Genomic DNA, 15562 nt, shown 5'->3' on the forward strand with positions numbered 1-15562 from the left:
GAACAAAAGTCTACTTCAAGAAGTAAAAACGCTATCGCCTCATTTACATGATGGCTTCAACGACTTCAGACACCCAGTCTAGCTGAACTGAACTGACACGCTTCGCCCACGCCTTGCCAGTAAATACAAACTCATTAAACACGATAGCCTCCAACTTCTTCCCAAACAGCACTGAGCTGGGATGAATCGCCACCGTTTGGTTACCGATCATCGTCTTGTAGCTACCATCTGGCATCAATCTCGCTGTATTGGAGATGAAGCCGCGCAGCATGCATGCCAATATGGCTTGACTCCTAGCTTCCGAAGGTGCATTATCGGACTCTGCGTCGTCAGCCGAAAGCAGCTTCTGTTGTCTACATTGTTCCCGCAGTTGCTTCCTGATGTTCATTACGTTCTCCATTGCGCGGTGGGATACGTAGTGCTTGTCACACCAAGCACGACGCTGTGACTTGAGTTCAGCGGCGTATCGCTGAACAGTAATGAGAAGTGTGAGGTGATCGCCTTCTCGACGATGTAGCTCACGCCGGACTTCCTCTGCCTCTTCCTTGCGCTCTTCGGTGACAAGATTCAGGAAGACCTCCTCGACGCTGAGTGCGGATATGATATCGATCACGTCGAGTAGGCAATCGCGCTCTGGCTTTGCTGCTTCGACTAGCACTCGGCCTAGCGTGGGCGTGAGCGGGAACTTGGCAATCTTGAGACCAATGTCGCTAATTTCACCGGTGTCTGTCAACGCTTGCAAGTGCAGTAGTTGCAGAAGAGCCTTCTCTAGAGCTTCTCGTGGTGGCCGATCAAGGAATGGGAAGCCGAGTACGTCATCGATACCTCGCGCCTTCATTGTCAAAATAGCCTGACTGAGGTCGCAACGCAAAATCTCAGGCGTGGTACGTTCTTCCATAGATTCGTAACCGTTTTCAGTATACAACCGATAACACTGACCAGGTGCTTCACGACCAGCTCGACCTTTGCGTTGGATAGCTGCAGACTTAGAGATAGGCTTCACAAGCAGCGATTCGAGACCTAGGCGACTGCGAAATTGCTTTATCTTCGATTTTCCGCAGTCAATCACAAAGCGGACGCCAGGGACAGTGACTGATGTTTCGGCGATGTTTGTTGCGAGGATGACGCGGCGTGTGCGATAGGGCGTTGGCTGGAAGATGCGCTGTTGGGCGTGTTGTGGAAGGGCGGCGAAAAGAGGTAGCGCAAGAAGTTTAGGGACGTCGTCGTCCATGTTTTCAGCATAGTCGTTGATGAGCTTTTCGAGTCCCTCGATAGTATCTTGACCCGTGAGAAAGACCAGTATGTCGCCTGGCAGAGGCTCCTTGTAATGTATCTGGAAGACGAGCTTGAGAGCTGCTTCGACCCAGTCTTGTGTTGGTTGCGGCAAGTATACTGTTTTGACGGGGTATTGCCGTCCCTCTACAAAGCATGTCGAAACGTTTCCTTTACTTTCCGTAGTAGGTTTCGCGATCGCCTTCTCGGTGTTCGACACAGGCTGACTGTCTCCGAAGAACTTGACGAGACTTTCCACGTCTGCCGTAGCACTCATTACTACGACTTTGAGCGGATGCTTCCTCGCCACGCTACCTTCTTTAGCGGATAATAGATTGCGTAAGAACCCAAGGATCAAGTCGACATTTACACTTCTTTCGTGGACCTCATCTACTACAACGGCGCTGTACTGCAACATGTTGGGATCTCTGAGCATCTCTTGAAGCAGCATACCCTCCGTCAGAAACTTGACTTTGGTGTGCTTTCCAGCCGCAGTGTCGAAACGAACGCTGTATCCAACCTTGGCAGTAGGGCCTTTGTCTCCAAGTAAGCTACCCATCTCATCCGCGACGCGTCGTGCCAGGGAGATCGCCGCCACTCTTCGAGGTTGCGTGATCGCTATACACCCGGTACACCAGGACTCATTGGCCAAAAATTGCGGCACTTGTGTCGATTTTCCGGAACCAGTCTCTCCGGTCAGCACGAGGACGTTGTTTCTTTGCAGAGCTGCTCTGATGATGTCCGCTTGAGGCCATATTGGAAGCGACTTGCGGACAAGCCGCAACTCATCACGCTTCTGAATGACATGCGACGGCACTCTTAAGTCTTGTTGAGAGGTACGAGGTCTGTCGGCCTGTTTGTTCTTTGGTCGAGCTTGTTGTCCGGGGTTTGGTTGAGGGTTGATAGGTTGAGGTGCATCTAATTTCGTGCGCTTGTGCGCCTCTGCTTGCCGCGCAACTGGAGTTTCGACAACGCTTTCCGTTCCTTTGGGTTCGGCGACGGGCTTAGGGTGCTCCGCAGTAGAACTGGGGGTGTCATCGTCGGAATGGTCGAACTTGATCAACACGCCGGCTCCCTTCTTGCCACTCCAGCCATCTTTCGCTGGCTGAACTCTCTTTCTCTTCTTGCCTTTCTTCAATTCCACGGGGAGGTCCTTCGCGCCGTCAACTTTTGGTTCGCTGCTCTTTCCGTTGGACATCTTCGTTGTTGCGATTGGAACCCGCGTTTCACGTTGCCAAAACTTTTCCGCTCTTCCCAAGATCGTTATCGATAAGCTTACTAGCGTGATACGCGCGTGCACGTGCCGGTGGCCCATAGCCCCACCTGGGCACCTGGGCACCTGGGCACATTCTCGGTCGCTCGTTGATCACTCATCGCATTGCTGGCGATGCGTAGCAGGACGTGATTGTATCTTCTGGTGTTCGGTGGTATTTATCCCGACGCTATGCATTCAATGGTTGACCCCGCCGCTGGGGACGATCAACCGGGAACTTAATCAAAGTAGGGCGGGAGAGGATGCCGTCATAAGCTATATAAAGACGAGCGGGTAGAAGCGTTGCTAACGAATCACGAAGCCATTATGTTTCCAATGCGACTGGGGAAGTGGGCCCAAGTTCTATATTTACTCTCTCTCACATCGCCTGTCGTGGAGAGCAAAATCGATCGCAAGTCGATTGTCCAGCAGTATAATATCAAGCTCAGCCAATCGAACCCATACAGCCCAGTCCAGGTTGGCAACGGAAACTTCGCGTTCGGTGTAGACATTACCGGACTGCAGACCTTTCTGCCGCACAACACTCTCTCATCCTGGGGATGGCACAACCAATCTCTGCCAACGACACCAAATCAAACGCTTCCATCAGACTACACTGGTGTTGACTGGTGGACCCACGATCGCCTCGTCAACTATGCGCAGCCCAACCCAGAACAGAAGGACATCAGTCAATGGATGATTGCGAACCCACATCGTATTAATTTGGGAAGAGTTGGACTGTGGTTCGGCGGCATCGCAGGAGGGAACGTCACCGAAGACCTACTTGCTGGTAAAGAGCAGGTGCTGGAACTCTGGGAAGGTGTCATCAAATCCACTTTCTTTATCAACGGAGAAAAGGTTGTGGTGACAACTGTTGCAAGTCCGGAAACCGACACTATCGCTGTAGACATATCGTCCAGCCTGGTAAGGACTGCAGGACTGGGCGCTTTCTTCGATTTCCCGTATGCGACCGGGAAAAATAAGTTCGATGCACCATTTGTTGGTCTCTTCAACGCTACTTCCAACCATTCCACGACGGATGAATACAGGAACAGAGGTGCGACAATCACGCATGTACTGGATGCAACAACATACACGGCCGATATTGCTTGGGAAGGTTATGCCCGCCTCTCGCGCCTGCACAGAAACGAGCACAAATACATCCTAGCCGCCAGTCAGAGATCTGAGACGCTCTCGTTCACTGTTACATACGCTCCTCGGGTGGCCAATGTGTCTTACACTGCAGAGACAGTCAAGCAAACGTCACAAAGCTGGTGGGCAGACTACTGGTCGACTGGTGCATTCGTGTCACTTCCTTCTGCCAGCAATGCTTCTGCACACGAGCTGCAGCGTCGCACGGTTCTTTCTCAGTACCTTCTTGCGGTCAATGGGGCTGGTAAAGATCCCCCACAAGAGTCTGGCTTGGTGAACAATGGATGGTACGGCAAATTTCACATGGAAATGGTCTTCTGGCATCTAGCCCATTGGATGTTCTGGGGAAAATGGGACCTCTATGATCGCAGTATCGGCGTCTATGGGCGCTTTCTACCCAGCAGCTTTGAACGGGCTGAAAAGCAAGGATACGAAGGCGCGCGCCTCGGCAAGATGAGCGATCCAAGTGGCCGATCTGCGCCAGGCGAGATCAACAGCCTCCTCATCTGGCAACAACCGCATCCCATGTACTTCGCCGAGATGGAATACCGATCTTTCCCGACCGAAAAGACTCTCGAGAAATGGAATGACATCTTGACAGGTGTTGCGGACTTCATGGCTAGTTATGCTTTCTGGAATTCCACAACGAATCTATACGATCTTGGGCCGCCCATGTATCCAGTCTCTGAGAATACTAATCCCAACGAGACGATTAATCCGACGTTCGAGCTAGCGTACTGGCGCTTTGGTCTCGATGTAGCGTCGAAGTGGCAAGCGCGGCAAAACAAATCTACCCCGGAGTCCTGGATACATGTACATGACAACCTAGCGCCTTTCCCCATTGAAGAGGACGCGTATGTGACGTATGAGGGTATACCAAACATGTGGAATACCCCCGAATATACGGAAGATCATCCGGGACTTCTAGGTATATATGGCTGGTTGCCCCCAGACTCTCGTGTGAACATGACAATCTTCAACAACACCATCGCCAAAGTACACGAGATCTGGAACTTTCCCTTTTCTTACGGCTGGGATTTCCCGTTGCTGGCTATCACGGAAGCGAGGGGAGGAGATGCGGAACGCGCTGTTAGTCAGTTGCTTGACGTGAATAATGCTTTCGATGAAGTAGGAATGCCAGAGGGTGGAACAAGAGTGCCGACGCCGTATTTTCCGAGCTCAGCGGGCTTACTACTCGCGGTGGGGATGATGTGTGGTGGCTGGGATGGGTATGAAGGGCCAGTATGGCCGTCGCACTGGGATGTCGAGTGTGAGGGTTTTACGCGAGCCATGTAGGGTGGTTGCTAAAACATATCATTCATACACCACGAGTGTTCCTAAACTTCTTTCACTTCATCCCTTTCCTCTTCACTATCCGCTTCTGGAAACGCCCCCATCTCTGTGAGGACGTCTGCGAGAGCAACACCCTGTTGATCTAGAAGTGAAACGCCCAGGTCTAGCATTTTTTTCACATTATACCTAAACCTCTTCCAGGTTTCCATCCTTCTCGTGTCCGCCACTTTCATCTTCTCTCGCCAGAGAAATGGCTTTCTTTCGAGATAGTCGTTGACTGAACACATGCGAATGGCATGTAACTTCCTGTCCGGCGGCAACGACCCGACGACCTGAAGCAATGACTCTAGAGTTTGAACTCCGTAACCAATGTTCTCTGGAAACCGACGAAGCACAATCTGAGTGACTGATATAGGGACATCACAGAGAGGCCCTGTGGCATCGAAAGTATCAAATACTTCCAGAGAGGATGTGTGATCAAAGACCTCAGACATGTTGGCCAGTTGGCTATCGTCAAATTGCAGCATTCTCAAGCCGGCACCGTACTTTGCCATGAAAGCAGGCAGATTACTCAATTTCCTCCAGTTATCGTGCGGCTTCCGGATTGCAAAAGCTGAAAGCTTGGGCATAGCCGAGTGTGTGAGCCAGCCTATTAGCTCATTAGTGGCGTACTCTGCAACCAGCTCGACCAAGCGCAGATGAGGGAACTCAGATGATTCAACATCGTCCAAGCCGCACGTTCGGCCTCTAACCCCCAGGTGGAGGTCTCTGAGGGCTGTGAAATGTTTTAAAAGAGAAAGCGCTTCCTGAATACGGATAGGGCGACGTCCAATGTATATAGACAGCTTTGTAAGTTGTGGGCCGTGAGAGTGTACAATAGCTGCGATTTGCGGACGCTGGAGATCAAAACGACAAAACAATTCGCTTAAGTTCGTCATGCGGGAGAGCAGAGTGGGCAATGCAGCTTGCAACGCCATCAAGGCTGGTTCAGTAGGGCTTACGCCCTCATCTCTTTGGATCCAGAATGAGCGCACCCAAGAAGCTTTCGGAGCATCGGATTCGATGGTACGGTCAAGGAGACAGGCCAAAGCTGTGATGTGGTTGGACGCTAGATCGTTGTTGCCGTCGATCGTTAAATGGCGGTAGACAAGTGGCTCTACCAAGTCCTGCGAGAGGTCAGATAAAAACACAATGGTTTAATCTGGATTTTTTTGTACCTTCCACGACTTGCACACATATTGCAGTCTCTGTAGATCACATGTTCGTTCTCTTCTATACTTGAGAGACTGGTTGAAAATGTGGGTGTCGTAAGTGACCACATGCTCGAATATGGTGAGCCATAGTTCGGTGGGTAAAGCGGGTAAGGCCCGATGCTCAATTAGCCGTCCAGAGGTTATGTCCATGATGCGATCGAAGTGAATTAGAAGACAGGAGGGTCAGTTGGGTGACGTTGCTTGGAAGGTGGATTTGTCTCAACACAGGCTAGCGCAGATCTGGTTAGACAGACCCCCGAGATCAGGCGAGCCGGGCTTGCATGTCATTACATCTACTTGGGGGCAAATGCTAGAACACCCTGAAGCATACTACTTCTGCAATCTCCAATTCCTTCATCAGCTGCTCCGACTCCACAATTCACCTTTGCGGTGACGATGTGTGCGATACGCCACGCTTGTAAGTCCCTCTCACAGACCGCCAACCATGACTAGAGCTATGTCTCCATGAAGTCCTTCATGCTTGTTGTCCACGAGGTCATCTTTGAATTGGGTGTCCTCGCACATGCCATAAACGCTTTTGACAAGTCCAGCGTGAAGGCGAGCGGCATATCGTCAAGGTGAATAGCCCAATTCTCTTTCGCCTCTCTGACCCACACATCAACCATGAAGCGCCTGCCGGGGGATCCCTCCGGAGTTCCATCGTATATGGTCTTGACTATGCTGGAGCCGGGACGTAGTGGCTTGTAGAAAGGCTGATTGAGAAGGGCGTCACGGAAGGCGACTAAGACGGCGTTTTTGAATGCAGTATCCATGAGCATCTCTCCCATAACGTAGCTCTTGCCAAGCATACCGGTCTCATGATTGAACCTCCCTGTATTCTTCGTGGTGACAGTAGGGAATGTCTTGAAGTACAACCAATGAAGGTAAATTTTGAAGATAGCCGGGTCTTCGTCGACAAGAGTGACGGTGCGCGCATCAACACGAGATGCTGCCCACTCTTCCTTCATGGCCTTGTCGAAGAACCTTGAGCTTCTCCTGATGACAGCTTCATGGACCGGAAACTTGGTTCCCTCATTGCCAACGTTCACTGTGATCGTGTCGAAGAGGCTAAACGCTATCAATATTGGTTCTTTCTAAGAAGTGAAGAACTCACTCGAAGGCGTCTGTCTGCAGGATTCGCCCATGTTCAGACTTGAACTCGATCGCCGGTTCCTCAATCTGTCCCGACATCGCTGCAGAAGATAGTTAATTGGCGGTTGTCGTTGGTTTTGTCGCGGTGTTTTGGAGGGGAAGCTGAGCAAAGAGTAGTGTAAACAAGAATGGCTAGAGCGGATTTTCATAGCGTCTCTAGGCAAGGTGATAGTGAAGATGAGTGGTGAGAACGCAGTGTCGCGCAGCAGATTGAACCATAAAGAGACGAGCGCGCCTGCCGTATCGGGACAAAGCGAGCGAGGGCATGTTCGGGTGTCCATGACATGTTGTCCTTATTTTACATTCTTCACAGTATAATACAGGGTCGTAAATTCGTTCCTCAAGACCATCGAATCTTCATCTTCCACTGATCCAGTTTGGCCTCCCACCATGTCTTCTGAGGCGCCCGCTCGATCTCCTCCATTAACCTAGTGTAGTGCTCTGGCGCAGATGTTGGCTTCAGTACCCCCGGTGATAGCGCATACTTTGTGCTATATCGGTTCTCTAGTAACGAGAATAGTGCGTTCACTTGGGCTTGCTCGAGCTTGGGATTCGCAGGCGGCGAAGATGCGGCCGGTGTTGTGGATGCGGGCGCTTGGGGCTTTGCGCCCTCTTCGGGAGTGGGTGTTATGGGTTGGACGCCGAATGGTTTGCCGTGATGCTCGATTGCGCGTGTCAAGGGTAAATTTGGGCGCAGAGCGTCTTTTGGCCAGAGAGCGAGGAGGCGGGTGTATTGCTTTGTTATCTGGACTATGTCAGCTGACTGTTTTGCAATGCAGCGCTGTATACTCACAGTATTCGCCATGGCTGTGTGTGAATTGAGAAAAAGTGAAGTTCTTCACCTTGTCGGGTCTCAAAGTCGATGATGCTTCGGTAACCAGGGTCCAGGCGCTATTGGATCGTGGCGCAGCAGCCGTGTCGCATGGCCCAAAAGCGAGCAACTTGCATTTGAAACGCCTCCTCCACTGCACCTGCCGCCTGACACGCTCCACCCACCTGCACCTCCCTCCTACAACCGCCGTCTCTCTCGTCCACGCTCGCTGCCTTACCTATTCCTACGACTCCCCGCCTTGACGACATCCGATAGCAGATATCCCATCGCCCCCTTCACGTCACGCATCCGGTTATCCGCGCAACATGCCTAGCCAGGGCTACGAGAGGGTGCGTTGCCCCGGTCCATCCCGACCACCATGCGACTGCGCGAAACCCCTATATTGCTTTCGCAACGACAGCACTAATGCGTTAATCCAGGTAGCCGCCCAAGACGAAGAAGAATCTCCCCAGACGCTGCAACCCGGCCAGCAGTGGCCCCCGGCCTCGCCACCACCCTCCTTCCACTCGCGCGCATCATCACCAAACGGCACATCACGGCATCTCCTATCCGAGGATCCGATAACGAACGAAGAAGACCGCACACTCGCCGATACCTTCGACTCGGATTCGGATGACGACGACGATAACGATGGGCGCGACGATCGGCAGCGGCTGATGCGGGGAAATCCGAGGACAGAAGAGGAAGCGGCGCCACCGGGCATCCAAAGGAGAGTGACGGAACTGCCAGTATTCAACACACAAGCGCCCACTCCAGGACGGGTGTACGGTGGAGGAAACGGTGGTGTCTGGGCAAATCTCAGCGCAAAGCCTACCAGAGGGGAGGATGCCGAGGAGAAGCCTCCAGTACGTATCAGACTATCGATAAGTCGCGTGAATCACTGCTAACATGCACCAGACATATGAACAAGCTGCCGCAGACGCGACACCACCCTACTGGGAAACCACCATCCTCGCTCCCGGCACTTTTGGCGATGAAGTCTTTGTCGAAGGCCTCCCCGTCGGCTCCCTCTTCAGCTTCCTCTGGAACGCCATGATCTCCATGTCCTTCCAACTCGTCGGATTCCTCCTCACCTACCTCCTCCACACGACCCACGCCGCAAAGAACGGATCCCGCGCTGGTCTCGGTATCACGCTCGTGCAGTTCGGTTTCGGATTCCGCTCCGCCGTACTCTCCCCGAACAACGGTAGCAACGATAACCCCGGACAAGGGTTCGACGGTGGCGTTCCAAACGACCCGAATGCACACGACTTTGACCCGGACAAGGTCGGCAGTGGAAACACAGGGGGTAGTGATATGACACCCGCAGCGAGTGCCATCACAGGCAGTGACTGGATAGCGTACGGCCTGATGATTGTCGGCTGGTTCATCTTGATCAAGAGTGTATCAGATTTCATTCGCGCAAGGCGGCACGAACAACTCGTTCTCCAGTCTCCCGATCGGGGGCTGGGTGTGGCGGTGGTCGCCGAGGGTGAAAGCCCAGAGCGCAGTGTATAATTTCTTCAAACGAGCCTCAGACTGGCATCTTCTTTTCTTTCCTTTCATAGCGTATTACTTGGTTGCATCTAGGGACGGCGTTTACTATTGGCTAAAGACAGATCGAAAGACACGCGCTTCGCTGTTGTAGCAGCACATCACCGCACGATTTTCCTTATACACCTATCTATTACTTTATTATCCAAATCCCCTTCCGGAGTTTCTTCCACACGAAGTCCGTCACCACCCAGCTACTTCCCCTGTCCTGATGCAGTTCATTCTCTAGCGTCATCAAATGCTCAGCTGAAATCCACATGGCGGTAGTAGAGATATATTGAATTAGTCTATCGGCTATTGTACATGCACAACATGTGCTGGGTATCTTTGGGGTAAAAATCTCAAAACAGCTCTTGACAAAGCGCTCATATCTCGTAGACGAAATTAAACCATGTGCCTGCTGATACGTTAGCAAGCATCTCTTGAGATGAACCGCGGACATGACTTACCACAAGGAACCGCCGCGCATGAATCTTTGGCACATATTTAGCATGCGACCTATCAAAGCTGCGGATTGTTACATCATAACGCACTTTTCAGTCGCATACACCTCTCCGTACTGGTCCACGCCCGCCATCATCTCGTTGTACCGCTGCTTGTTCTTGACTTCCTCCGGGAACCATTTCTTAAGGAAGGCGGCTTGTTCGGTGTCCAAGTTGTCTATAGTCACATAGTCAGCATGATGTTCCAAGGCGTCTATGAGTTAAAGACATGCTTACCTGAATTTGCATCAAAGACTGTCTTCTCCCGGCAGAACGGACAGTTGTATTGCTTATTGTTTTGCATGACGATCAAGCACCGGATGCAGAAGGTATGGTTGCAGCTAAGCTTTACGGGCCGCCATTGGATCTCCATGCACATAGGGCAAGAGTAGTCGTCTATCTGCGGGACGTGGGATAGGATCTGTGTGTTGACCTCTGCGCAGACGGCTTTGGCGAGGTGTTCCGAGAACTCTGGGTATTCTACCTGACGCGGGAATGTGGACTTTACGCCTAGCGCTGTGCGTTTATCAAATTCTAGTGACATGTTAGTTCAGCGTCTCCATGTTTGTTAGGATATGGGGGTATTTACTCTTGAGGATCTTGATCATGGCATTATGGTTGATCTCACCGAATCGCAGGCCCTGGAGAATCTCCCGGTTGATGTGCATGAATGTGTTCAGTGCTTGTAGATTCTCCTTCTTCTTCAGTTGTTCCACCAAGCCAGCCTTGGCAATCTTATTTGAGAATCCTGCCAGTCTCGCCATGGCCTTCTCCGAGTCGTGCGATTTGTGGTCCATCTCTGTTGTTCCAAAGAAGATGCCTTCTTCCACGTATATCTGGAAGATTTGACGCCAAGCAGTGAGCATTTTCCTGTTGGCTCTCCGGTCTGGATCCGTCAACTTTGCAACCTGCTTCCCTAGTGCTTCAATCTGGACGTTCATTCGCTTTTGCTCCCGCTCCTGCAATTTCTCCAGTCCTGTAACTTCACTGGTAAGCCTGGTGAAGAACTCGGTATCCGAGGTGATGGGAACCTCCACTGTACGATACCCTGGTCGGTTGCGAGAAGCATTGGCCGGAGTGGTAGTTATAGAATTGGATGGATCTATGGAGTCGATGGACTGTAGTGACGAGTTTGAGTCGTCCAAGACGCGCATGTCAGACATGCCCGTCTCAACAGCCAGCATATGGAGTTTGCGTCTGGTGTCATCATCGAGCTGGGCGCTCAGTACCTCTCCGCTCGATTCGTTTACGTAGAAGAGGAGCTTTGGATGGAATGCCTTGCGCGAGGGCGATGCATTGTCCTTGGCACTGTCGGGGTTGAGAATGTACTCGAAAGGTCGTTCTTGATCGTCGTCTTCTCTGGTAGAAGCATTGTAGTCTTCGACATGTTTGAGTAGTTTGGACAAGGTGGCAGGATCGAGGCCCACTTGCCGCAGCTCGTCGGTAAGCCTCTTGATGCATTTCTTGAGCTGCGAGTATGAGATAGCCGAGTCGACCCACTCTGGCGGGAAGCCCTCATCCCGGAGAGTCTGCTTGAACAGATGGCCGAACTTCATGTTTGGAGCAGGGTTGACGAGGTACCGTGGTAGGGCTGGCCGATCAGAAGGCGCAGAGGAGGCACGTGGGGAGCTGAGTGGTTGCGACCCTTAGCGGGGTACCTTCCACGCTTGTTCGGCCACAGTTCCGGGTCGGGCTAACGAAGCGTTCCAGCGATCACCGCCCTGGGATATGCAGATGCGGCTGTGTAGTAGAGCGGGATTATTGGAATGAAGTGTCAAAGAGTCCCAGACGTGTGGTGGTGGGGAAGCAATGGTGTTGGGTGAGAGAATTACGACTTGTCAACAAGGGCGATTTGCTCCGCGGGTCATGCGCCTATGTGCCTGGAAAGGATGCCGCTAAATGGAGACCCCAGAATTCGATGGAGATTCGTCTTAGGCCATCACGAAGACATGGGGATGCGCCTCTCTTATGAAGCAAATCAAAGCATGGCGTGTGCCGGCTTTCGGCGCTGTCTAGACTGCGGTGGCTCCAATAGCGCTCTTCTTCAATCACTGTCTGCTCAAACTTTTCGCCTTCGCAGTCCGCGACCAATCAACGCCAAGCGCACAGTCATAGGCGATTTGCTTGCAGTGACGCAACATGGCTCTTCGCGACTCACCCAACTAACACGATGTGAAAGCCGGGGTAGTCTCGGTGTATAGCAGGCTGTCAGCACGCGCACCGAGAAGCTGTGAAAGCTGCACTACAAACTTATATGCTGTCACTCTCCCATACACGCCCACACAACTGAACTGCAGCATCCAGCCACTGCCACTGCAGGTAGTCCGAGACCCGAAAATCTCGAATACGTCCGAACCGTACACCTAGCTGCATCGAGCCAAAGCCACTATGGGTGCATCACAGTCCACCGGCGGCGGCGACGCGCCTAGTAATGCCGGCGAAGTCAAGACAAGTTACTACGAACTACTGGGTGTGGAGCGCAATGCCACTCAAGATGAGTACGTAACAAGACACACGTAACCTATTCAATACTAACATCTACAAGACTCAAGAAAGCATACCGCAAGAAAGCGCTCGAGCTGCACCCCGACCGAAACTACGGCGATGTCGAACGTACCACTGCCCTCTTCGCCGAAGTCCGATCCGCATACGAAGTTCTCTCAGATGACCAGGAGCGCGCATGGTACGATGCACACGAGAGGGATATACTGCGGGGTACTACTGGCGAGGAGACCAGCGACCATTACCAGGGTGACATGAAGGTTACGACAGCCGACGACATAACGCAGATGATGGGCAAGTTCAGGGGGAATGTGGACTTCTCAGACTCGCCGAACGGCTTCTTTGGCTTCGTACGAGAGACGTTCGAGCAACTTGCGCGCGAAGAGGAGTATGCCGCTGACTACGACGACCTCGACGTACCGGATTACCCTAGCTTTGGTCACAAGGACGATGAGTACGAGGGTGTTGTGCGCGACTTTTACTCCGCATGGAACGGCTTCGCGACGGTGAAAAGTTTTGCATGGCTGGACGAATACAATCCCTCTCTTCAACCTGATCGCCGCTATCGAAGGGCAGCTGAGAAGGAGAACCAAAAGATCCGCGACGAAGGCAGAAGGGCGTTCAACGATGCGGTCAGAACGCTGGTTGCGTTCGTACGCAAGCGAGACCCACGATATACCCCGAACACACAGACGGCAGAGGACAAGGCCAAAGCACAGCGGGATGCTAGGAAAGCGCAGGCTGCACGAGCAAGAGCTGCGCAGATCGCCAAGATGGAGCAAGAGGAGCAGGCGGTGCCAAGTTGGGCTACCGCACGTCCGGCGGATGAACTTGAAGAGGAAAGCGAGGGTGAAGTCGAGGAAGACGTCTACGAGTGCGTTGCGTGTAACAAGACATTCAAGAGCGAGCGACAATACGATGCCCACGAGAAGAGCAAGAAGCATCAGAAAGCAATCCAGGCTCTCAAGAGAAAGATGCAAAAGGACAACGCCCATCTGGACTTGGATGAAGACGCTCTCAAAAGTGACGAGATCCTACCGGTGGAGGATGAGCTTGCAATGGAAGCCCAAGTTTCTGGTGGTGGAGACTCCGATGCATCCGTGGAAAACCTCGCGACAAGGACGAATGAGCTTGACATAGACGACCACAGTACAGACGAGGAAGAAGGCCGTGTGGACCGAGTGGCACCTAGTAATACAATGTCTGCATCGCCCGTCGACTCAGAAACAAGCTCAGACGTTGACGACGAATATGCTTCGCGCTCCGAAATAGAAGCACGACTTGCTGGCGCCAGCACAGAACCCTCCACAGCACCCACCGAAGATCTCGACTTTAAACCTGAAGATCCCACAGAACCAGAAGTCACCGCCCCGCCGGAACCCAAGCTCGGCAAGGCTGCGTTGAAGCGCATGAAGAAGGCTGCAAAACAGGCTGAGAGCGAAGAGCCCGATATCAAAAACAAGTGTAATGGCTGCAGCGCTGGTTTCTCGTCCAAGACTCAACTGCATCAGCACTTGAAGAAGCATCCCGAACATGCGGCGCTGAAATCTATCGCGCAGCCGGGTGGTGGAAAGAAGAACAAGAAGCGGTAGTAAAGATGATGGCACGAATCACGATCTGTATGAGAGACATGGTATTGATGTATGGTTTGCTTTGGCATAGCGCAGGTGTTTGCTAGAGGCTAGATGATTTGTTAGACTTGCATTGAGCGGTTGTTACTCGCATTTTCAAGGCGTCTTTAAATGTGCTGCCATTAAAACCACATTCAAAATAGAAGTTGTCGCTGATATACATTCCCCACTTGCCAATAGTAAAGTATTCCATGTCCTCTCGTATCCAGTTTTGTGTTCCTGCAGGGTTAACCACTACAAACCACCTCGGTATTAGACTCAGAAGCCTGCTGGACTTCACTCGAAGATTCTGACTGTTTGACACGCAATTATCCTCAAGCAAACATAGACATTCGAATCACAGCAACGGCTACATGGCTTTCCAACTTCTTGATTTCCCCGACCGATTCTAACGGAAATTGCCAACAACGATCCGCACGCTGCCCGTCATGTCGCAGGATCAGGAGCTTGTACGATATCAGCGTCTACTCACACTCGACGATATCGGCGGGAAAGCCAATGAGTTGGGTATCGAGGCTACACAAGAAGAGCTGAAACATGTGCCGTTGGTGTGGTGGGACGTCAAATAGCACATGGACAACGAGAGTGCCGGCTTACGACAGTATGCTGTTCTTTGGTCTTCAGGAGTGGAATGCGCAAAGAGACAAAAGAACAACAGTTGAGAGTAGCGAGCACTGTGATCTCTTCGCCCGACGACGTGTTGGTACAAACAGTTGTTTTCGTTACTTGAAAATGCCCCAAATGATGCAAATGTTGAGAATACCGTGAGGAGAGTCTATATGAGCGCGTCCGAGCGCTCGATAAGCTTTGGCAAGCCATGGGTGCGTTCGCGAAGTGGAAGTTCTTCCGTGGAGTTAGTGCATATGCGTTTCCACACCCCACTACGCCCCTGCAAGTGCTATCGCTATACACATTATATCTCGGGTAGTCGCCTGACAGAACTCTCGCATTGCCACTTGTGTAGTCATGTTCGCGTTGCTTTTGATTCAAGGCTACCAAAAGGCGTGCAAGGCAAGACTAGCGTCTCCAACGGTTGAGGAGTTCTTTTTTCTGGCGTGTGGGTTCTCGAACATCAGATAATCATGCCTTAAGATTCTGATGGCATTGCCGTGTGCCGGGTCGAGCATGCGAGCGAATGCGTGAGAGCAGAGAAATGATCAACCACCGGGATTAGGCCATTCCATTCCACAGTCAGGCATTCTGTCAAT

General features: G+C 52.0%; 7 protein-coding genes across 7 annotated transcripts; 3 read left to right on the forward strand and 4 right to left on the reverse strand.

Moving 5' to 3' along the window:
* Positions 1-43: 43 nt before the first annotated feature.
* J4E90_000979 (uncharacterized protein) lies at positions 44-2470 on the reverse strand (the record flags this gene model as incomplete). Its single annotated transcript, XM_051430572.1, has 1 exon — positions 44-2470. One exon carries the CDS (start codon positions 2468-2470, stop codon positions 44-46), a length of 2427 nt encoding a protein of 808 aa, XP_051296059.1.
* Positions 2471-2860: 390 nt separating this feature from the next.
* Positions 2861-4972, forward strand: J4E90_000980 (uncharacterized protein; the record flags this gene model as incomplete). The annotated part of the gene is made up of 1 exon (XM_051430573.1): positions 2861-4972. One exon carries the CDS (start codon positions 2861-2863, stop codon positions 4970-4972), a length of 2112 nt encoding a protein of 703 aa, XP_051296060.1.
* A 1705-nt stretch (positions 4973-6677) lies between these two features.
* J4E90_000981 (uncharacterized protein) lies at positions 6678-7413 on the reverse strand (the record flags this gene model as incomplete). Its single annotated transcript, XM_051430574.1, has 2 exons — positions 6678-7290; positions 7337-7413. The coding sequence occupies 2 exons, from the start codon at positions 7411-7413 to the stop codon at positions 6678-6680; spliced, it is 690 nt and encodes a 229-aa protein (XP_051296061.1).
* A 301-nt stretch (positions 7414-7714) lies between these two features.
* On the reverse strand, positions 7715-8179 carry J4E90_000982 (uncharacterized protein; the record flags this gene model as incomplete). Its single annotated transcript, XM_051430575.1, has 2 exons — positions 7715-8119; positions 8168-8179. The coding sequence occupies 2 exons, from the start codon at positions 8177-8179 to the stop codon at positions 7715-7717; spliced, it is 417 nt and encodes a 138-aa protein (XP_051296062.1).
* A 332-nt stretch (positions 8180-8511) lies between these two features.
* J4E90_000983 (uncharacterized protein) lies at positions 8512-9703 on the forward strand (the record flags this gene model as incomplete). The annotated part of the gene is made up of 3 exons (XM_051430576.1): positions 8512-8535; positions 8626-9051; positions 9104-9703. The coding sequence occupies 3 exons, from the start codon at positions 8512-8514 to the stop codon at positions 9701-9703; spliced, it is 1050 nt and encodes a 349-aa protein (XP_051296063.1).
* Positions 9704-10256: 553 nt separating this feature from the next.
* On the reverse strand, positions 10257-11777 carry J4E90_000984 (uncharacterized protein; the record flags this gene model as incomplete). Its single annotated transcript, XM_051430577.1, has 3 exons — positions 10257-10399; positions 10459-10755; positions 10811-11777. The coding sequence occupies 3 exons, from the start codon at positions 11775-11777 to the stop codon at positions 10257-10259; spliced, it is 1407 nt and encodes a 468-aa protein (XP_051296064.1).
* Positions 11778-12609: 832 nt separating this feature from the next.
* J4E90_000985 (uncharacterized protein) lies at positions 12610-14315 on the forward strand (the record flags this gene model as incomplete). Its single annotated transcript, XM_051430578.1, has 2 exons — positions 12610-12719; positions 12767-14315. 2 exons carry the CDS (start codon positions 12610-12612, stop codon positions 14313-14315), a joined length of 1659 nt encoding a protein of 552 aa, XP_051296065.1.
* Between the last annotated feature and the right edge of the window lie 1247 nt (positions 14316-15562).

The sequence above is a fragment of the Alternaria incomplexa genome (genome assembly GCF_024043165.1).
Source record: "Alternaria incomplexa strain BMP 0042 chromosome Unknown scaffold_1, whole genome shotgun sequence".
Taxonomy (NCBI): domain Eukaryota; kingdom Fungi; phylum Ascomycota; class Dothideomycetes; order Pleosporales; family Pleosporaceae; genus Alternaria; species Alternaria incomplexa.